At 35.8% G+C, this 22,617-nt stretch overlaps 3 protein-coding genes across 5 annotated transcripts; 2 read left to right on the top strand and 1 right to left on the bottom strand.

The window, feature by feature from the left end:
- The first annotated feature begins 403 nt into the window (after positions 1–403).
- Positions 404–4,752, top strand: LOC129793452 (uncharacterized). Its single transcript, XM_055833467.1, has 4 exons — positions 404–1,112; positions 1,483–1,608; positions 1,688–1,728; positions 4,037–4,752. The coding sequence occupies exons 1-4, from the start codon at positions 909–911 to the stop codon at positions 4,464–4,466; spliced, it is 801 nt and encodes a 266-aa protein (XP_055689442.1). The 5' UTR covers positions 404–908; the 3' UTR covers positions 4,467–4,752.
- A 1,162-nt stretch (positions 4,753–5,914) lies between these two features.
- On the bottom strand, positions 5,915–12,847 carry LOC129794298 (probable E3 ubiquitin-protein ligase HERC4). Of its 2 annotated transcripts, none has more exons than XM_055835089.1 (7): positions 12,592–12,847; positions 12,400–12,504; positions 12,153–12,330; positions 11,010–11,815; positions 10,772–10,926; positions 8,611–9,457; positions 5,915–7,202 (listed from the first exon to the last, which is right to left on the bottom strand). In XM_055835089.1, the coding sequence occupies exons 2-7, from the start codon at positions 12,466–12,468 to the stop codon at positions 6,093–6,095; spliced, it is 3,165 nt and encodes a 1,054-aa protein (XP_055691064.1). In that variant the 5' UTR covers positions 12,469–12,504; positions 12,592–12,847; the 3' UTR covers positions 5,915–6,092. The 2 variants fall into 2 exon arrangements, with proteins under 2 accessions (XP_055691064.1, XP_055691065.1); XM_055835090.1 differs by having other exon boundaries at positions 12,168–12,330; positions 12,592–12,837.
- A 1,334-nt stretch (positions 12,848–14,181) lies between these two features.
- LOC129794226 (integral membrane protein GPR155) lies at positions 14,182–21,521 on the top strand. 2 transcript variants are annotated; one of them, XM_055834905.1, is made up of 6 exons: positions 14,182–14,284; positions 14,839–15,090; positions 17,435–18,193; positions 18,259–18,664; positions 18,732–19,080; positions 20,195–21,521. In XM_055834905.1, exons 2-6 carry the CDS (start codon positions 14,948–14,950, stop codon positions 21,199–21,201), a joined length of 2,664 nt encoding a protein of 887 aa, XP_055690880.1. In that variant the 5' UTR covers positions 14,182–14,284; positions 14,839–14,947; the 3' UTR covers positions 21,202–21,521. The 2 variants fall into 2 exon arrangements, with proteins under 2 accessions (XP_055690880.1, XP_055690881.1); XM_055834906.1 differs by lacking the exon at positions 14,182–14,284 and adding an exon at positions 14,359–14,380.
- The last annotated feature ends 1,096 nt before the right edge of the window (positions 21,522–22,617 follow it).

Below are 22,617 nucleotides of genomic sequence, written 5' to 3'. Positions count from 1 at the left end.
ACCTATATCGATTCAATTGTATGCATGCGTTTATGAAAATAAGTCTATTATGTAATTAACAATTAAAGCTGAGAGCGCGAGATGAGTTCATTTCCCTTTCAATGGAAAAACTGCAGAAAAAATGGTTTTTCACATCAATTTCCAAATTAATTATTGAATGAAATTTATTTAGAGAGAGGAAAATTAATCAGTAAGATTATTTAAAATAATGACCAAATTCTAATAGTTTTAAAAATAGAATTAAACTAGTCAACCCGAGCCCCCAATCACGTGTGAGCAAACTCCATTTTAAGCTATAAAAGGGGGGCGTATATTAGTAGGGGGGATGAATAATACGGTACCCCGAAAAATTCTAAAAATAAAAAAAATCCCGTTATCTGACCCTTCAGCAGGTAGAAAATGGGATAAAATCAATTTTTCAGTGGGGGCGCTATAAAGGGGGGTTGGGGCGGAATCCCATATAGCGCTTGCAACTCGTATTGACCCCCTCTACCCCCATACCAAATTTCATCAAGATCGGCCCAGCGGTTTCGGAGGAGTTCATGTGCCACAGACAGACAAACAAACATTTTCAGCTTTATATATTAAGATTACTCACTAGAGGACCCACACGATTTTGAAGATTCATGGCGACATCTAGTGGCTAATTTAAAATAATATTAATTGCATGTTAATTTGGCTTAAGTCTCGATAGTATTTAAGTTTTTAATGCTTTTTGTTTTTAACGTTTTTTTCAGAATATTTTATGAAGAAAACTCATTTGCTTTTAGATTATCAAGGAACCCTAGAAAATTGTAAAACTGACTAAATCTCGTCAAGACTTTGATTTTTTTTACAACGAGCTTTTTATCATTTAGCTTTTTTGGCGTTCAAAATTTTCTTAAAATTAACACCTAATTTAAAAAAGAATGAAAAAGGAGCTTTTCTTAACAATAAATTTATTTCAGGGTGATCCTCTCAACTCATTTGAACACAATAATGGGCAGATCTTCAATTCCTGCGCACCAGACAGCAATCTCGGTAGCCTCTCGAGTCTCCAGAGTGAATCAACATCCAACGAAGATCCTCGCAAAGAGATGGCGGAACTGAGAAGACAGGTGGTTTTCCTTCAGGTATCAGCACGAATTTCCGTTTTATTTTATTTTATACCCCACATTTCTCCCAACAAATCACAATTTTTAATAATGGCAGAGCGCAAATATACCTTTAAAAAAAAATTTTCACGCAGCTACACAGAAAATAATATTTCCATTGTAATGTTATTTTGAATACAAAAAAAAATGGATAAGAAAAATAATATTTATTCAAAAAAAATTAAAACACAAATTACGATTTCTCACACGTAAGAAAATTTAGAATGTTCATTATGCATGGATTTTTTGTGCCTTCTAGAGTCTTTTATTTTATTTTCTTAATTTTATTTTTTAACTTTTTAAAATGTTTATTAATGGTTTCTTTATTTCCCAATTTACAACTGTCTAGACTGAACTTGATGATAGAGACAGAACAATAAAGATCCAAAAAAATATAATTGCAAAGTACGAAGCGGAGAAGTTAAAGAATAAAAATCAGACAAATACAATGGAAACAGCTACACAAACTGAAAGGGTAAGTTCTAATGTGGTTCTAATTAATCCAATACCTTCTTTCATGGTTTAATTGTTCATTTTTTTTTATTCTCTTTCAGGTTAAACCAATTGCAGCATTGGCACAAGATCAAATAAGCAGGTGAGTTTATTTACGAAAAAAAAAGAAATTCAATCACCCAAAAATTTAATGTTTCTTCACCAGAACGAGAACTTTTCTTGCCTTTTTCACTCGATTCCGCAACTTTCATCATCCATTCACTCAATCTCCTCACTTTTTTGGTGGATTCACATCAATAAATGGCAGATTTGCACTCTATTTCTCATCTCATTGCACACGCAATAAACTTTCCCGCATCATTACAATCATACGAATGCTCTTCACACGATTTCCCTTCACTTCCTAGTTATTAAAGAAAAAAAAACCTTTTGAATTTGTATATAAAATTTCATGTTTTGTGCGGTATTTTGGGGAGGATAAAAATTTTAATTTGCAAATAAGAAAGACTTTGAAAGAAGATTAATCTAAAAGAAAATAGAGCAATGTAGAAGATAAAGTTCCTAAAAAAATAATATAAATTTTCATCCAAATTGTCATAACCACACCCCTATTGTGGATTATTTTCCATCATTTAGAATTCATGAAGCATATGCTTCTGTGCCTGCAATCAATGTTTTTTTTTTATATTGAAAATTTTGAATTTTTTATATTAATATGAAAGACCGCATTTTGATAAAAAAAAACTATTGGTCATTGTTCGCAAGATAAAATATCATCGGCTGAAGCACTAAAACATATGTTGTACATGTTAACTTATGTGTCTTTACTTCAATTGAAAACTTTTTTTTTAACTTTTTTTTTAAACTTTTTATCTTGAAAACATTTTTGTTTCAACAAGAGAGATTATTTAATGATTTTTCTTTAAAAAGATCATCGATCGAAGCACTAACGCATATGTTTCATGTGTTTAATGCATCAACTTGGGCTTCCGTGATTCAGTTGATTAACTTTTATCTTTAAAAAAAATTGTGTCATAAAAGATCATTTTCTATTCCAAAATAAAAAAGTATTTCTCAGTTAACACTTGGAGGACTTTACTGGTAATCACTGCCAATTCGACTTTTTTAAACCGTCATAGATTAAAATCTATCCACCTTATCTTGATAATTTCTACATCTATGTGTAGGCGGATTCAAATACAACAAGTTTGTCAAAAGAAAATCTGGAAAAACGTTTTCTTTATAATAGAAAATTAAGCTCAAAGTTTGAGGTTAGAAATTCGAGTCCTCCAAGTGTTAAGGAAATAAGCTAAAGTCCAGAGTTGCTCATATTGTATACATTGTCTTTTCTATCGATACATTAGAGCATATGCGTTAGTACTTTAATCGCTTTAATAGATTATTAATCAATGTATTAAACAAAAAAATAATCTTCTGTTTAGGAAAGAATAAAATGATTTTTCCTCTTGAAACAAACTTGTTTTACAAAATAAAGACGAAAGCTCTAATGCATAAGCTCTAAACGTTCCAAGGGAAAACGAGAAGCAATGGGGGCGTGGTTTCTGAATTTTCTCTTTAAATATTTTTCTTTTTTTTTCTAGTCTAATTTTACTTGAAAATTGACAAATATTTTTTATTCATTTGAAGATTTATTTCCTTTCCACGATATTTTCTTTTTGTCTAAATTCAAATATAAGAATCACGTAAAACGCGAAATGAATAAACTCCTTCGCTTTTATCCTCCCGCCGTCCAAAATATACCTCATACTAACATTTTCTCTATCACGCTGCTAACGGACCATATTCTATCCTCCCACACACAAAAAAATCAACACTCTGTCGGACAAAATGGGCAGGATTCAATTTAGCCAGGTATTTTTGTGTGATTGCTTCATCGCAATTGTAGTTTTGTGTGCGATAAATCTACTTTGTATCCTTCACGTGCTTCACACGTGCCTTGGTCCCTGTTCTTGATTTTAATTCTTCCACCTGAACAATAAATCTGCGGCCTTTGCGAAAGCTTTCCTTGAGCTTTCTACATGTACATTTTAAGGGGATTTTGCATGCTGATTTTTTGAGAATTTTCCTCTTAACTTTCTTTATTTTTTTTTTAAGAAAATTTAGAGCAACTCGCTAATAGTGTGTGTGATAAAGAAATACCCGCAGAGTATGAAGAAAATATGTGATTTGAAAGAGAAATATATTTATAAAGAATTTTCTTATTTTTTTTTTAAAGAGGTTTTACTAAAAAGAGATTTTATCAAGTTTGTAATATAGATTGTTTTATAAAATATTTAACAAAAGAGATTTTTTCAACATAAAATATCAATCAATATTATTTAATTAATACCTTTTCATGCTGCCCTTGAAGATGTCAGAGGTTTATCCTAAGATTTTATTGGTTCAATTTTCAAGCATTTAAAAGAATTTTTTTGTATTTAATTTTGCAGAATTGATGCGAATGGCGTGTCCCAGAGTCCTCAGCGATGTATCACCACAACAACTTCCATTTCCTTTAAGAGCCCCTCCAAGACAGCATCCGTGAAGCCCGTAAAGGCCACACCAATTGGGAATGTAACAAATATTGCCAATTCGCAGAAGTACGTGAGGAGTTTTAGTGTGGATGATGCCCTTTCGGCGGGCAAATGTGGCGCCAAGAATGGCAAAATCTCCGCGGGTCCCATCTCCCTGCCCATGATCAATGGAAGTCGCAAAATTCCCATCTTGAGCACCGTCCCTAAAAATCCTCCTGCACGAATTCCACGCTCCTCGTTGTCCTCCTCCCGCAGTGACTCCGTCAATAGTAGCTCATCCAGCTTGAGTGAGAGCACAGATCGAAAGTCTCTCCCCGCGAAACTCCTCACCACCGTGGCCAAGTAAAAGAGGCTAAGATACTTAGAAAATTAACTTTAACCATGTGATAAGAGACAAAAAGGAAAACTAAAGCCCAAACCCACGTAAAAAGGACCTGCTAAATGGGATATGGCGCGTGTGCATTGTGCAAAAATGAGATCTTCCGCCCTAAACTGAAAACTTACAAATTGCTAAAGCATTTATATAATAATTATTTAGAGAGGAAGTTGAAGATATTAACTGTTAGCTAAATTATTATATATTTTTTTGTAATAGTTTTTTAAGCTTCACCTTTGAAGAATTCTTCTCAAATTTTCTGTTTTCTCTTTTTTTTAACATCTTAATGACAAATCTTTAAAAACAAAAATACTTAGCCGTAGAATTATTATAATATTAAAAGTCTTGTTTCCTGTCCAATCATTATGTCATAATACATGAACATTTAGAACAATGCATAATGTATTTATCAATGAAAAAGAATATTGTAAAAATTAATTCAGTTTAAAATATAAATTCTGAAAAAAAAACCTTTAAAATTAATCGTTAAAGAGGCGAAAATTTGAAGGAAAAAATAAGATTATTTGTGGTATTTTAAGAATATTCGAAATGAAAAAAAAATTAATAATTTAAAAAAAAAGTTGAAATATTTAAAAAATATTTCAAATTCCTTTTATAAGAATAACATTCAATAAAATTCTAAATGTTGAAGAACTTTAAAAATATGGAATATTTGGAATATTTCAAATATTTTTTGTATTCAAAAACCATTATAAAAAATTCGAATGTTTTCTAAATTAGATTTTTCTAAAAAAAAAAAAAGATTGTTAATATTGAAATAGGTAGGTTTTTCTCAAGATCTACTGGATGGATTTTGATGGGGTGAAAATCAAATGAAGGAGGAAGCATTAGCAGAGAATGTACCGGAACAGATTTTTGAATTTCGACTCAAATGCTGAGAAAAGTAAATAAGAAGATTTTACTACTTTTCTCAGCTTCTGAGTCGAAATTCAAAAATCTGTTCCGGTACATTCTCTGCTAATACTTCCTCTTTCATTTGCTTTTTACCACATCAAAATCCATTCAGTAGATCCTGAGAAAAACCTACTTTTGTGTTTTGAAGAAAATCTCAAGATGGCGTCGCATATAAGATGGCGGAAAGTGATTTTCTTACTCTTCCAATAATAAATCTTTAAATGTGGCCAACACCGAAGATTTTTTACTTTAATTTAAAAAAAAAAACTATCGAAATATTTAAAGAATATTCTTCAAATCTTTAAGAATGTTTGAAACATTTAAAGAATTTTTTAAACATTGGAAGATTTCTCGAAATTATTGCAAATTGACCTCACATTTTTGCCTCTTGAACTGCTTGTTTTTTTCCTTTTCCCTTCTACGACTTGCTCCAACTTCTTTTAGTAAGATCTAGGATGCCTCCTTCAACCCATTTTCCCAGCAAAGAGAACTAAAACAACAAATTTTGAGAAAAATATTTCTTTAATTTGATCCATGAACATTATTTGTCCCACTTCTTGTTTTTTTTTTTTTAAATACAATAACGAAATGATCCGGAAGTGATTTATGTAAAAACTCTCTATCGAGGAACTTTCGAAGAAGCCCCTTCGATATAAAGTGTTGTGTGTAGGAATGCCCCCTCTAGACCAAGCTGAAGCCCTGGGTTTGCTGAATAGCCTGCAGGAGTTTATATTTCAATTTTTCCTTCGTCCTATAGCGCGGGAGGTCTAACAAATTGAAGCACGTGTGGGCAACAGGGAGGAAACGATCATCAGGTGTTGGTTGAATGTAGATCTTAATGGCTTTCATGCCCTGAATGGGTATTCGACTAGATCCCGTGAGATAGAGAAGGAAATTCTTCTTGTCCTTGAGACTGAGCTCGTGAAAAACTTCCCAGAACCACTGAACTGTCTGATCGCTCGACGAGTAGCCATTCCTGTATTCTGCCGTCTCCTGCAGTGCAAACCAATCGTAATTCTCATTCCCCACCACCATGGCCATCAGCTCGCGTGATGTGAAGAGATGCATTATGCGTCCACCACAGACTTTCTGAAAACCCATATCGAATCCCTCAAAGTGTGTCTTGCAGCTCCTATTGAAGACATAGTCAATGTAGAGATTGACAAATTCCTCCTTATTCTCCTGCGTCACCCCAATATTCCTTCCATTTGGCTTCAAATCCACCGTTCGGCGTTCCCCAAAGACCTCTTCGGTGATTGAGAATGTCACACAGAACACCTGCTCGAGGTCATCACCCTCATATGCGAGTATTTCCTCCATTGATGCCCCAACTGTTGGGGAGAGTTCCTTCAAATCCGACAAATCCACAGCTTCCTGCAGGATTTTCTTGTACAGCGCCAACGGGAAAGGTAAGTCAATGATTGTAAAATTGTAAATAGCCAAGCCACACAGGATCCCAATCAGCGTGTACATCCCAGCACCTTCAAAGGAGGTATTTGAGAACCAAATATACCGCGATTCCTCGTACTCCTTGAACATCCCGAATTTCGGATCGAGTATCTCCTTGAGGAGTAGCATGAAGAATTCCTTCTTCACCCCACCCGCATCTTCGGCCTCTTCGCCGTGAAATTTAATCCTGAGTGGCCTTTTGTACTCATTCGCACTGTACTTCTGCAGCTCATTTATTGTGTCCTGTACGAGATTTTCACGACTCACATTGAGCGCAAGGAAGGGATTTAGCATTTGAGAACCACCAACCACCATCTGCAGGAGTCCCTCAGCTGTGGCGCTCTACAGAACACACAAAAATGTCCCAAAAAAGAATTTTAGTTTTCTTTTCGTAAAGATTTTTTAAAAGAATCTTTGAATTTTTATTAAAGTTTTTTTTTAAGTAGTTTAGGAAACAAAAAAAAATATTCTTAAAAGGAAAATCCATCACACGTTAGAATAAACGTCAAGTGTTTGAAAAAAGAAAAACGTCAAACTATATAATGGAAAAGTTATAAGTCAGAATGACAAATGCTAAAAATGTCAAACGTTAGGAAAAAAAATTCAAACGGTAACGAGAAACATCAAAGAAACAAAGCAACGTTAGAAAGAAATGTGAGAAGTTTGAAAGAAATATCGAACACTAGAAAATTATTTTCGAACAAGAGGGAAAAAAATTCAAACGTTGCAAATTAAAAATCAAACGTTACAAAGAACAAGTAAAAGTCAACAAGAAACGTCAAACGTAAAAAAAAATAGAATGTCAGCCATTATAAAAAGACATAAAATGGTGAAAAAGAATTATCAATTGTTAGAAATTGAATATTAACGTTATGAAAGAAAAGTCAAATCTCCGAGAGAAAAAAATATAAAACGATACGAAAAACGGTCGTTTAACCCTTGGAGAATTTTTCTGGCCAAAGTGGCCAAACCGATTTTTTTTCAATCGTTGCAGAATTAAAAAAATCTTCAGGGGGAGCTTCATTAGTTCAGGATCGTCGAAAGAAAACTTGAAAAAATTTTTTTTTTAGAGAAAATAAAGTTCAAACTTTTGAGGTTAGAAACCTCGATCCTCCAAGTGTTAGAAAACGTCAAACATATGTCAAATTTCGAAAACAATTGTCAAAGTTTAACAAAACGTCAAATGGCAAAAAAAGAGATGTCAAAACGTTAGAAAGGAATTGTCAATTTTTTTTTAATATCGTTCAAAAATAAATGTCAAACGTTAGAATAACCGTTAAGTTTAAAATAAATAAATAAATAAAATGAAGGATAAGAAATAAACGTCAACACATAGAAAATGTCAAACGTTAAGACCGAATTGTCAATCAATAAAATAAATAAATTATCACAAGCTGCCAATTCAGCTATTAAATGTTAAAATAAATATCAAAATGTTAGAAAAGGAACTTCAATCGTTAGAAAAAAAAAGAAAAATATTAAAATCGTCACAAAGAAAATTGTCAAAAGCTCTTTAAACTCAATCTTCTTAAACCTCAAGTCATAGGTCTGTAAGTAGCCTCCTTTAGCAAAAGAATTCTGACTGATAAATCAAATAAAATATCAGCGAACGCCCAGAATAAACAAAATGTTCCAGAAGCTCCTTTTAAGGATAATTTAGCATAAAATTAGTGGAGTTGGCAAATCAAATTATTTTGAATTTCTCTTAAATTAATCATTCAATAAAAAATAGTAGAGAATATAGACTAACCTGCATTGCATTGTGCATCTGAATGCGTTGATCTGTCTGTAACAAGAGAGTCTTGGCAGCCACATCGAAGATAAATGGATAACAACAGAGATGGAAGAGTGATGAATCCTTATCCTGCAGCCATGACACGTAGTCCTTTTGAATATCAACCGTTTCGTGCAGATCATTGATGTAGAATGCATCGCAGGACACCTTCACGGTGCGATATTTGTGATTTGCCACAAAGAGATTGAGCATAAGATTCAGCGCCATATGTAGATTCTTTTCGTAGCCAATAAAAAGGCGTGCGCCATCCTCTTGGCGATACTGAAAGTTCACAATGTACGTCACGACACCTTTGAAGCACTCAATGAGTCGCTCAAAGTACTCCACGGACTGCTCAGCCCACCATCGATGAACAATTCGCGATGGGTATTCGGTAAGTCGGAGAACAGCTTGGCAAAAGGGTGTGTGGAGTTTGGGGTAATTTTTTGAATTAATAAATTCATGGTAGAGCGGTAGAATGAGGTAAATACGGAGTGTCTCAACATCCGGCGGTTTCGCCTTGAGACTCTGTATTAGATCCGTTGTAATTGACTCCCAAATTAAATCCTTTATGGTTTCATTCTCAATCTTCCGGATGTACTCAAAAGCACTCTCGGCTATTGCAATGTCAACACCGTGATTCTTCGATGTGCACGGTCTGTGCTCATCCATTTCCTTGAGAAATGAACCATTAAGGCATGATTGATTCTTGAATATCACCTCCAGAATTGATATCACGTCCAAATCAACATTGCTGTCTTTTGATAAATCACTAAAAGAGCTCGCCATCTCCAGTGAAAGCTGGCAAATTTGAGTCTTTTCGCTGGAAATTCAGGCAAAAAATTTAGCCCCAAATCCTCCCTAAAACTCTTTTAAGAATATACTGGTAAGCTGACCAAGCTTACAAGAGCTGTGCTTCTTTCAGTGTACCAATTTTGTGAGAGCAAACTATAACGCGAATTAATTTAAATATCTCGAGAACAGATCCATAGATTTTCATAATTTTTTTTTTGTTTGAAAGGTATTGAAGTCAGCTATAACATATCGAAAAATGAAAAAAAAAATTATGTCGTCATTTTCGAAAAAATTTAGATCGAAATTTTCGAAAACTTTGTTTTTGATCTTAGCGCCCCTTGCGGTCATTTCTCGAAGTTGCAATGTTCTAGACATGGGTAGGGTTTCACGAAATTTCTGCAACCTAGGCAATGGCACTGGGCTGGAATTGCCGGTTATCATTTAGGATCGGCTAGTGTGTTATTTCTGTGCATGCGTGTGTATTTGTTTTCCGCACGCACTAGTATTTGCCAGATCCTGTCCACCTAACTTGGCTCGCCATTTGACGGCCCGCTTTGTCTGAGGCCTCCCAAGCCGTTTTGTCCCGTCCCTTCCCTCTTATTAAAGTAATATCACAGTTTAATATCACAGATCGTTTCCTTATCACTGGTCCAAGTTTAAAATCTTATAAAAGTTTTAAATAGGGACAGCACAAATAATTTCATTTGCGCTTGAGTTGCTCAAAATCGGACTTGTAGAACTCGATATATGACATGTCAGAATTAGGACTCAATATTTTCAAAATGGCGACAAAAAATTTTTAATTTTTCTTTTATAAAAAGATGTTATAGTAGGCTATAATATAGCAAAATTTGAAGCAAATCGATAATGGGGTTTTCGAAATATTCATCGAAAACTCATCGAAAATTTTGTGTTTGATTTTTGTCCCCCTAGCGGTCAATTTTGAAACTTCTGATGTTTTAGAGAGGTGTAGGATTTGTTGAGGGCTTTCATTGAGCCAGGGTTGATCAAAATCGGTTAAGCCGTTTTCAAGTTATGATCGATTTTCGATGAAAAATTGAGGCGACCATATTGACCAAACGGCTTGACCGATTTTCGAAAATGAGGTATCGTTGGAAAGGTCTTGATGGCCCCTACAACATACAAAAATTTCATACCTCTAGCTATAAAATGGGGGTGTGAGAAAGGCAAAACAAAATCTAGCGGTTATCACCGTTCTCTCGCAACCCTAATTCGTGCTCATACCAAGGTTGAGCCCAATCTGACGACTTTCAATTTTGCTCGGTACACAAAAGCTGTGTCTGAAAGAAACACAACTAAAATATTTTTTGCGGAAACTTACTCATAAATGCGACAATCATAAGATGAAATATTGCTGGATTTCTCCACTGCGGAAACAAAGCAATGATCTCCGCCGGAAAAAATTCGCCTAATCTTCATGCCAGGCCCATCGATATCTCCTTCATCGCCATCCCTAATTCCCGGCCCTGATGAAATCTGCACAAAGACAACGAAGCGAAAAAGAGTTAAGAAGACCTCCCAAAGCGACCAAGAAAGATGAAAGAGATGGGAATACTCACCCAGGGTCCGTTAACAACTTGCGGAATGGAAACATTTCTGGGTTTCGACATGCCCAATTGGCCAGAATGCCCCAGCCCGAAGCCGTAGACACGCCCTCTGGACGGTACGAAAGCCAGCGTGTGCTTCCTCCCGCAGGACACTTGGGTGATTGTACTGCCGGCCAATTCCAGCACCATTCTCGGTGTAATCTCATTGTTATTGCCCCCATGACCTAGTTGCCCGTACGACCCAAGGCCACACGTAAACACCCGCCCATCTGCCGTGAGGAACACCGAGAAATCATCCCCACACGCAATGTGCCGCACCCCGAGACTCCGTAAGCCGCGAATTTGTTGCGGATAGTAGTGGTGGGTCTCATTATTCAGCCCCAATTGCCCGAAATTGTTCTTTCCCCACGCAAAAATAGCTCCAGACGTGGACAGGGCGAAGCTGTGATGTGCTCCACAGCAGATAAATGCAATTGGTATCCCACTCAGAGCTTCCACGAGCATGGGCTTGGAAACCTTCTCAGGACCCTGACCAATGCCTAGCTGCCCGTAGTTGTTCATCCCCCATGCGTAGATCTCACCGCTATTCGTCAGGGCGAGACAGTGAAAGTGTCCGGAAACAATCTGAATGACGTGCTTCGTGCTCAGGGAGCGCACAACGCGTGGTGTTGCCTGGACGGCTCCCAATTCATTGCCAAGCTGTCCGTGTGTGTCGGAGCCCCACGTAAACACCTGGCCCCACTCATTGAGAGCCATTGAGTGCATTGCTCCGCTCGAGAGTTGCGTTATCATGTAGTTATCCAGGGAACTGACAAATTCTGAAAGTACCCCAATTTTAGAGGCTCGAAAATTGCAACAAAAAGCAGCGGAACCAGGCAAATGGATTTCCAGGGGGAGTGGGAAGTGAAAATTTAGCTGTTTTTAGTTCTTTTTGCATTGTTCTCCACACACACACACAAATGTAAAATTCAAATAAATTCCCCGTTTAAAAGAAATAAAAGCTAAAGAGTTGGCAAAAATCTTTCACTATGCATTGTCTGTTATGAATGAGGATGAGGAGGGACGATTAGTTCCCATTTCCCACAAAAAAAGGAGGAGGAGGTGGGTATGAGAAGGAGGGAGAGAGATTGTAAAAATGTGAAATGAGGCACATACTAAAGGACGACATACGTGGCCTTTTCCGGGAGAGATCATGACCCAATTGCCCGTAATCATTGTTTCCGCACGAGAAAACCTTTCCCTGCTTCGTGAGGAGGAGCGTGTGGGATGTTCCACAGGCAGCCTGCTCCAGTTCAGCACCACCTGTCCAGTGAATCTCTCGAGGAGTGAGAATCTGCACAAAAACACACAAAGTATAAGAAAGAATCCAGGAAATCCCTCTCAGCAGAAATTCTTCACTCACAAAATCCTCCTCAATGCCACCAAGACCCAGCTCCCCATTCACAGTGCTTCCCCATCCGAATGTGGCCATGGTCGTACTACTTCTCTAAGCTACTTCGGTAATTCCCTGAAAAGCACAAACACCATGAAGAATCTCAACGATCCTTCTAGAAGAAAGCAGAAAATTGTTCCGCAAGAAAATTCTCGAACTCACCTAAAACAGCATGTTTTGGTGATCACTAAAATTCTTCTTCACTCCTCAGCCAAAAAACAATCCCTGATTGCCAAGGAATCAACAATTAATCTATCCAATCTTATGCTAATGCCACACAAGAACAACACCAAATTCTTCACGGAGTTCTGTAAATTCTGGAAAGTGCGGCAGAATGATAATTTTACAATTTTTTTCCAGCACAAAAAACGAAAGATCGCGAATGAAATGCAATTTTGACATATAAGCCCACTAAAAAAACTTCCGCGAAACAGAAAGAGTGTTGAATGTCGTATGACATATCGGAAAATATAAGTAAATCGAGTAAATCCTCTTCATTTTGATTTTTTATTATTTGTTTATTTAATAATTTGTTAAAAACATTAATAAATTAATTAATTACATTTTATTTAATTTCTTTTAGCTGTGATTCTTTCGATTTAATTTCGTGTTATTTATTGTACTTTAATTTTTATCACTATGATTTTTTTCTTTATTTTGTCCTTAAAATTTTTTTTTGTTAATTTTTTTTTTGATAAATTTTAATATTTGTTTTTTTTTATATTCCTTGTTTTTTAAGATATTTTTAATTCTATTAATTTAAAAATAATATTTTTTTGTTTTAAATATTTTTTTTTATTTTTTTTTTACTTAAAAAAAACTGTTTTTTTTAATATTATTTAACTTTTTCTTTTTTAACTTAACAACACTTGAAGGACCAAAACTTTTAACCTCTTTGCCCTCAATTTCCTCTCAAAAAGAAACTTGTAGCACCTGAATAAGTTAGATAATTCTTTTATAACACTGGAGGACCCAACATTTGGCACAACGCGGAGGATCAAATTGGTAATAACTACCAGCTGATAAAATATGCTCAATAATTAATTATTAATCAGTTTAATGAACAAGGATCAAAAGTTTCACTAATTCTTGATTTCTTTCAAGCATTCCTACACCTAATTACTAAATATTTAATTGAGAAAATCGTCACTGGAAAAAAATTGCGTAGAATCAATGCAAAATTACCAATTCAAACGACTTTTTTGGCTGCAGTTTTGCTTAATTTATTATTAAGCCTAAATTATCACAAACTTTGATTTTTCAAGTAACTTTTTAGTCACTTCTGGCAATAAAATTAGTCCATTATTAATGATTTTCATCGAGGAAAAGTGAACAAGAGTACTTTATTTGAGAAATATGGGGAAACATAACCTCAAAACAATGGCTAAAATGTATGAGATTTTGACTGGTAATTATTACCAATTTGATCCTCCACGTTGAATTCTGACTTTGACCACAATTATCTTCCAAAGAAAAGACTTTTCTCGAAATTTTCTTTCTGCTATCTTAAAGTAATTAAAATTCCCTACACATAGATGCTAAATTCATCGAGATAAGTCCAATAGATTTTATTCTGCGATGATTTTAAGGTTCCAATTGGTAGCAAGTACCAGTAAAGTCCTCCGAATGTTAAAAAAAAGTCAAATTGGCAGCGATTGCCAGTTTTGTCCTCCAATGTTTATAAATCATTCCACCCTGAATTTTTAAGCTAAATGAGCCGTTAAAACATATTTTATGAAAATTTTTCACATATACGACTTCGGCTCGTTCAGCTGACGATTTTGTCAAGTATATCCAAAAAGTTCAAGGTGGTAAAGTATTTTTGTGCTGCAACTTTTCTGTTTATTTTGTGCATGTAAGTGCTTGAAATTGTTAAAAATTCATCAGTTTTGCAATCTCTTATCATTGTTCTATCAAATTAGCGTGTTGGCAGGGAAATTGGGGTAAAAATGTGAGAGATATGGATGAAAATATGTCTACGTGATTGGGGCAATTTTTCCTTGGCTCTGTTGCTAATGCAAAAATAAATCAATAAATATTCAAAATGCCGCGTAAAATAGTTCTGGGCGATGGATCTGTGGAAGAATCTGCTTGTGGATCTTCCTCAGTTTGTGTCCTGAAAGTCTTGAGGAGGAAGCAAAGCTGGGAGAAAGGTGTCATTGGGTGGGAGGGCATTCTCTTGATTTTCTCCGAAGCTCTCGAGGTTCCCTTTCACTGTTTGTTGGAACTCATAGTTCTCGCACAGAGAGACTATAATGTCTGGCAGTCGCGCCGGATAATTGCAGGAGAGGGAAATAGCGCGAGAGAGTGGGCAAAATGTCGAGTCAGTCGATTGCGAGGAAACGTCTCGGCAAGATCGCAAGTAGAGTGGAAGATTTTTTGCTCATTGGGAATTTCTTTTGCTTCCAGAGGTGTAGGAAGCAATCCCAGTGTCTTGGTGCTCATCCCTCCGGGCTTGAACTATGCTAGATTCCACCGAGTTCTGAAGTAGAGATCCAGGGAAACCTTCAGAGTCACCATGGTCCTGCCCAATACCACAGAATTGACGGATTTCTCTCCGAATCCAGTGAATATTGCTGCCCTGGGGAATGATGAAGTCATCTTCACCATGGACAACCTCTATCCTGCCCTCCTGCAGTGCTTTGCCATCATCATCTGCGGGTATGTTGCTCTCAAGAAGAATTTAATCCCAAATTAATCTCCAAGGTTGAATTAATTTGTTCCCCCGAAATCTCTAAAAAGATTAATTCCATCGATTCTAATCTTCTGGGGCATTTCCTAACAACGTGATCTCATTAATTTTTGCAATGTGTGCACAAGTTGACGCCAGAGTTTATTGTAGGTAATTGAATTGATTTGCAAAGGAAATTACGTCCAGCACGAAGTTTTCTGGAAAAAATTAAAATTATGTCGCGACGTAGAAAAATCGCTAAAGAAATGATTTTTTCCACAGTTTTTGTTGCAATCGTGTGTCATTGTTGATTTTCTCAATTTTCACCTTTGTGCTCGCTTTTAGGGCGATTTTGTTACGAGATTTTTCATAATCTCCGTGCTATTGTCCAAAATAAACGACTTTTTTTTATGTAGTGAAAAATTCAGCATGATTTTTATTTCATTACTTTTCTTTTTCTTTATCAACTTTTTATGAATTTTTATATATCCGGTCGTTTGAGAATTTTATTAGAATTACACGCGTAAATTTTCATCCAAATTCTGGAAATTCAATTTTATGTATTTCTTTAGCAAACACCTGTAGTATTTCTTTGAAAAGTTGCTGGTAAAAAGCTTTTACCAGCGTCTGTGATCTCACAGCGATCACTTACCCATAGTAGATAAGGTACACGAAAAAAAAGTTAGATTTTGTGGCCGATTCTCCCAAAAATCTTTTCTTACAATTTTAGACTTATAAGATTTTTAATAATCTGTGAAGATAATCTTATAAGAATTTGACAGATCGTTTCTTTCATTCGTAATGTCAAAGAAAAGTATTAGTTTGTCCAATATTTACACGGATTTCTAATCTAAGATATTCAGATAAACTCAGTTGATTTTTTTGTCTAAATTCTGGTAAAAATGATAGGTTGGAAATCCGGATAAATATTTGACAAACCAATACTTTTCAAAAATTTCTTTAAGAGCTTTCTAAACGATTTTTAGAATAGTAAAGCTTTTGTTTTTTTTTAAAGCACGGCAAATGAACTATTCAAACATATAAACTGTCAAAATCTTAAAACTTGCTAGTTTTAAGAATAGAAAAAAAAGATTTTTGGCAAAAATTGACCAGATTTTAAAGAAATAATTAGAGGGCTCTATTCGTTGAATTTGGCCCAAAATTTGGATTTTTAGTAAATAATTTTTTTTCTAAAAGAAAGTAAAGTTCCGGAATCGAAATTTTAAGAACTTAAATTCTTAAAGAAATCTAAGAAATTTTGGAAACTCATACGTGAATAAAATGGTCAAAATTTAAGAATTTCAAATAATTTTTTTTGAGCACAATAATTCATTTTCAAAATTCAAAATACTGAATTCTTATCCTAATTCGGCTATTTAAAGATAGTGCAAGCTAATTTCTAATATTTTATTTCAAAATTGGGCCGAAAATCGCTCATTAAAGTCCCCGAATTTCTAAAATTTCCTAACCCATCCTTATTAGTTTCAGAATAAAAACTTTTTCTTCTGATTTATTCTTGATTTTTTTGTCTTGATAATTTTTAGGAAAATAAAATATTTTCATGCTTTAAAAATTCAATTAATATCTTCAAATAATTAGGCTTTTTTCTGTCATCTGACCACAGTGGCCAAATTTGTCCTCTCTATAATTTTTATCTAAATCCAAAACTTTAGAATGTTAAAAATTGCCATTATCCTTGAAAATATATCAAATATTAATTTTAATAAAAGAAATAAATCCTTTAAACAATTTTACAATCTTTCATAACACTTTAATACATTCAACAAGATTAGCGAACTTTTCATTCGTTTACCGCTCTGACTACATCGCACTGGAATCATTAGCGATCGCTTAGTAAATGAATTATTATTAATTTTCCGCAGAACCATCTGGTTGGCAAACACACGTTGTTTTTCAATGTACAAATGCGCCATAAAAAAAGTTATCCGTACAACCTTTTTGTCGAACAAATATTTTTTCTGTTTTATCACCGCGATCAAGATCGAGGGTGATTGAGCAAAATAATAAAAAATATAATCTCAATGCATTATTGCACTTGAGATGAATTTGTAGCGTGATTGCGCGACAATTCCATTCAATACATTTTAAATAAAAACAAATCTCTCTATTTTTCGTGACTAGCCGGTAGTTGGAAAAATGCTTTTGAGCATTTCCGGGGGCAACAAAGCGCGGGCTTTTGTGGTGTGAAGAAAGCTTTATGATGAAAAGCTCAAGGATAGACCTTTCGCCCCGCACTGGAAATCGGAACAAATTGATTTTTATTTTAGCTCCAGCCTTGGCTCTCTTAGAATTCGTTTATTTTGCTCTTTGCAGCTACATGGCGGGACGCCTCAATATTATCTCAAATGCCGAATCAAAGGGTCTCAATACATTCGTTGGGACTTTTGCACTACCATCGTTGATTTTCCTGTCACTAGCTGAGCTTGAGTGGCGAACAGTTAATTGGAATTTCCTCCTTTCAATTCTCATCTCTAAGGCCATTGTCTTCTTTGCCGTGGCCGCAGTTTCATTGCTCGTGGTGCGTCCGTTGAATTTGGGACGTGCAGGATTGCTGGCGATCTTCTGCACGCAGAGCAATGATTTTGCCATTGGCTATCCCATTGTTGTGGCCCTTTATGAGAAGATTCATCCCGAATATGCTGCCTATCTCTACCTTGTGGCGCCTATTTCACTGGCAATTCTCAATCCCATCGGTTTGGTCATGATGCAAATCTCAAATATGCGAATGAGACGGCGGGAATCGCTGGAGGAGCAACCAATTAGACCCGTTGGATGCCCAAGGGTTGAAGAAGCAACTGGGAATCGCTTCTTTCGGGGCAGGATCCTCGTTGTGGCGAAATTCATTGAATCTGTCTTCTTCAATCCAATTTTATTGATGACAGTCTTGGGTGTTGTGGGTGGAATGGCGTTCCCAAATGGTGTTCCAGACCTCCTAATGGGCATCCTGAAGGTGCTGGGAAATTCATTCTCAGCCACAGCACTTTTCCTCCTTGGACTACGAATGGTGGGGAAGGCGCATAAGCTCCAGGGGCCTGGATTTCTCATTCCCGGAATCCTTATTCTCGTTAAATTGTAAGTCCTTTTAAAGGATCTTTTGCAAAAGGAATAGTTATTTAATTCTTCTTCTTGTTTCAAAGACTCGTCCTGCCCATTGTAATCCGTCAGACGGTCAATATCATGGATGCTGGAGCAAATTTCACAGATACAACGGATTTGGGAACTTTTGGCTTTCTCTATGGGACTTTCCCAGCAGCTCCGGGAGTTTTTGTGATTGCCTCGCAGTATAATACGGAAGTGGACTTGGTGGCCAGCAGTATGGTGGCTTGTACGTTTATTAGTGCACCACTAATGATCATTTCAGCCAAAATGATCACCCTGACCAATTTGAGTCCAACAAAGTATCTCAGTGAACTAGTCTTGGTGGCATTCGACATAAGTATTTCAGCCATAATTGCTTGCTTATGGCTCTTGTTGCTCTTCAGTGTGACCAAGAAGATTCGTCGGATGCCACACAAAATCACCAGCTGCTTAGTATTGTCCCAGGTAGGACGATGAATTGCTAATTTTTCTCGAAAAAGAAAATGAAAATAAAATTTTTCTTTCACTTCAGTTAATTGGCAGTGTTGGAGTCCTAATGTGGTCTCTCTGGGAAACCTCCCCCAACTGGCTAATGTACTTACAATTCAGTCTCTTCACAATTGGCACTTACAGCAGTCGCCTCTGGTGTGCCTGCCTGGCCGTCACGCTTCTCTTCCTACAATGTCGCAGCCTGTGCTTTGTCCTCAAGCTCTGGCCTGTCTTTGTGGGCATTGCATGGGGTCTACCAACGCTCATTGTATCCTTTCTACTTATTTTTGACTCCAACCACATCAGACCGAGTGAAAGGAAGAACCCAAGCTTCCAGTACGGGAATGCTCAGGCAGCCATTGCGGTTTTTCTTCTTGTAATGTGCTTCATTGGTGAGTTTTATTTTATCCTTTTAAGTTTATTTAGTTTTAATCTTCCTTTACAAATGAAAAGAAATTATATCTTGCCAAAAAATACGTCAAAAATTTTGATAAAGGGATTTTTATGAATAAAAAAACGTTAGTAAAATGTCAGATCTAAGAAAATTCTTACGTTAAAAAATACCTTACGTTGGTAAAGAAAGGTTACCTTTAGAAATGAATTAATCTAATATAGAAAACAAACTTAAAACATTATGTAAAGAACGTTAGACCAGGAATGTTAAACTTTAAAAAAGGAACGTCAAAATTTGAACAGCAAATGTCAAACGTTGACAAGAAACGTCAAACTTTAGAAAACAAACGTCAAACTGAACAGCAAATGTCAAATTTTATGAAAGAAACGTCAATCTATAGAGAGAAAAAAACGTCAAACTTTGAACAACAAATGTCAAATGTTATAAAAGAAACGTCAAGTCATAGAAAATGAGCGTTAAGTATTAGAGAAATAGAGAAAAATATCAAATGTTAAAAATTCATAAATGTCAAAAGTTTGCGAAAAATTCCTTGCTACGCTTCTGATTCTATATTTAGTAAAAATCTAGTTAATGAAATGATAATTTTTCAAACAAATCAGGGAATAAATAACTGAGATAACTAATTTACGGCACAATCTTTGCTAAAATTTCATTGAATTCCATTGATTCTGTTGACCTTTCCAAATAATTCTTCTTAATTCTGCTTAAAAGTCTAAAATTAGTCATTTTGACTATTTTAATATGAATAATTTTTAAAGAATAAATTCACAATAATTTCCCTATCTTTTGCATAATAATCTTTACATTTTGATACAACAACAAAGTATTTGCAAAAGACAAATATTTCTGATTTCACGTAAGATCATCAAAGTTTATTTATTGAAATTGTCTTTTAAACGGTTATTCGATTATCTCTTCTGCTTGTCTTTTTATTGATGAAACATAAATATTGGAGAAGCCCATTGAAGAGAGAAATAATCACGTAGCTATTCAGGAAGCATTTATCGTGAATATTTTTGTGTTAATTTTTAAGAATGGATTATGTGGCGCTCTATTAATGGGGAAAATATTGAAATTTTTGTCTTTGGCAGTAACTGTGGGCTGCCTTGTCCTTCATCAGCGCTACAAGAAGCGTTTTGAGAAGTACATGACGCTGTCGAAGGAGATTTCAACGGGGGAGAATCGAGATGAGGAGGATCTATCGACGTCTACGAGTAATTTGATTCAGTCAGAAACGGATTTAACATCACGCGCGAGCTCCTTTGCGCAGGATGGGGGGGAAAATGAGCCGGAAAATGAGGTGAGTGGGGGAAATTGTCATTCAAGTGATGGATGTTGCTCACAATCCACCACAACAGTGCTGGATATTGAAGATCTTGTCACGAGGCGTCTTGCGGAGCAACAGAATGGGTTGTGTAGTGCTCAATTTAATTGCGCCGGGACGTCGAGGCAGTCCTGCCAGACGCTCATTCAGCGATATCAGGAGAACACGAGGAGGGGCCTTGAGCCACTTGAATTCGATGAGAGTATTGATGATCATCAAACACTCAAGCACACGGTGCTCCTTATTCTTCTCCTGTGCTCGATGTTTGTGGGTCTGGCGCTGTCCATTTGGACACTCGTCATGGAGGGAATGTCGGGAATTTACGTAGAACTCTCCTTCCTCGATGCATTCCTGAACTTTGGGCAGAGTCTCATTGTTTTGGCGTGCTTCATCACCGACACGGGTGATCTTCTCCTGCCATTTGTGAAGTATTGGCGCAAAATATGGTACGGAGCGAATATTGTGCAGCTCCCAGCGTGGAATAGTTTGAGTGTGGAAACAAAGAATGTCTGTGAGCAATTCACAACGCATCACTTGGATAATTGCCGAAAGACAATTGCCCAGGATAAGCGATGGCGTATCCGAACGTACCGCAGGGTATTCTTTGGGAATACCTTTGTAGATTGGCTCGTGAAGGTTGGCCTGGCCCACGATCGCATTGAGGCCACAAAGTATGGGCGGCACCTGGTGGATGGTCGCATTTTACGACACATCAACAATGTCTATCATTTTCACGACAAAAATCTTCTCTACACCTTTTGCGATCGTCTCTAGATTGCGCGTGATCACATTTTTTTTAGATGCAACTTCATAACAAAAAAATGTATTTTTCTACACGTTTTTACAATTTATTCATTTCAATAATGTTGTGAGTGAATTACCGTGACACAGACGTGATGACTCCGCACCAGCCATTGTGGAGTGATCACGCACAGAGGGGGGGTGCCTACGTATGCAGACAAGTTACCAGATGAGGCAGGAAGTTGCAAAAGTGCCAAAGATACTTAGAGAAAAATTCATCTAATTTTATTAAAGTTTCTGTAGTTTATTTTAGGCTTTGTATTTTATTTTGAATAAAAACAGCTTCAAAACTATCTCTGAAGTATTATTTTTGATCTAATTTCAGGATAAAAATAATCCTTTTTAATAATTTCTCATGATTTGAAATCTTAGATTAACGATCAATCGATAATCGATGATCTTTAACTTGAATTTAGTTCGTTAATAACAAAATCTGGGTGATCTTGAATTAATAATATTATTTAAACTAATTTATTATTCATGTTGATCTTGTACTTCATAAACCTACAATTTTTCATTAATAATAAATAAGTTTAAATGCTTTCAAGCCTCTCAAGCAATTCTTCGATCTTCGACGTTAAAAAAAGCCTCGAGATCAAGATTATGGCAAAGCTCCCAAAGAGATCTTGTTTTAATTTTTATTGAAGATCACGATCATAAAAATTTTTAGCACAAAATAACCCACACAATTATGACTTAGCTTTGTTCTCGCGGGCATTTATAATAAATTTTATTCATGTGTGAATTTTCCGAAAGGGTAAAGAAAAATTGACGTGCTAATGAGCAGTGAATTAATCGTCAAAAGAAAAAGATCGCAGAGTGAATGCCTATCTTCTTATTAGCGCCTATCAATTCAAGATCACAGACTCAATGGAAAGAGTGCTGTGCTGTTAAATAAGACATCTCCTCAATGAACTTCTTTCACTCACATAATTAGCTGCTGATTTTTTTTTATTTCTGCGATCTTTAAGAAAAAGTTCAGAGGTCCGAAAAAACACGCTGTGACCTCTTTTCTTTTCCATTTGCACACGCGGTGCCAGGGCTGATGCCATCGTCGTACCTGTACGGCAATGATGAAGCATCTTCAAGTATGAAAATGTGATTTGTTAGAAATATGATATTTTATTAATAACGCGTGATCACTAAAATAATCATAATTTTGATAAAATGCCAAGGATCTTTGTCAAATTTTCTTCCGGATTGGTGTGAATATCGCGCGAAAAAAAAATTAAATTAATTTCTTATGTCTTCTGTGGTTTTTTTTTAGCGATTTTGGCGATCGATTCGGCAATACGATCACCATGCTTTCGCGATCAGTGATCGTCCATCACACAGTGTCAGAGGTATTAATTAGCAAATTTATTGCGATGCGTGAAGAAATGCTCTTGT

The sequence above is a fragment of the Lutzomyia longipalpis genome, chromosome 3, assembly GCF_024334085.1.
Source record: "Lutzomyia longipalpis isolate SR_M1_2022 chromosome 3, ASM2433408v1".
Taxonomy (NCBI): Eukaryota; Metazoa; Arthropoda; class Insecta; order Diptera; family Psychodidae; genus Lutzomyia; species Lutzomyia longipalpis.
This window is presented reverse-complemented; position numbering and strand designations above follow the sequence as displayed.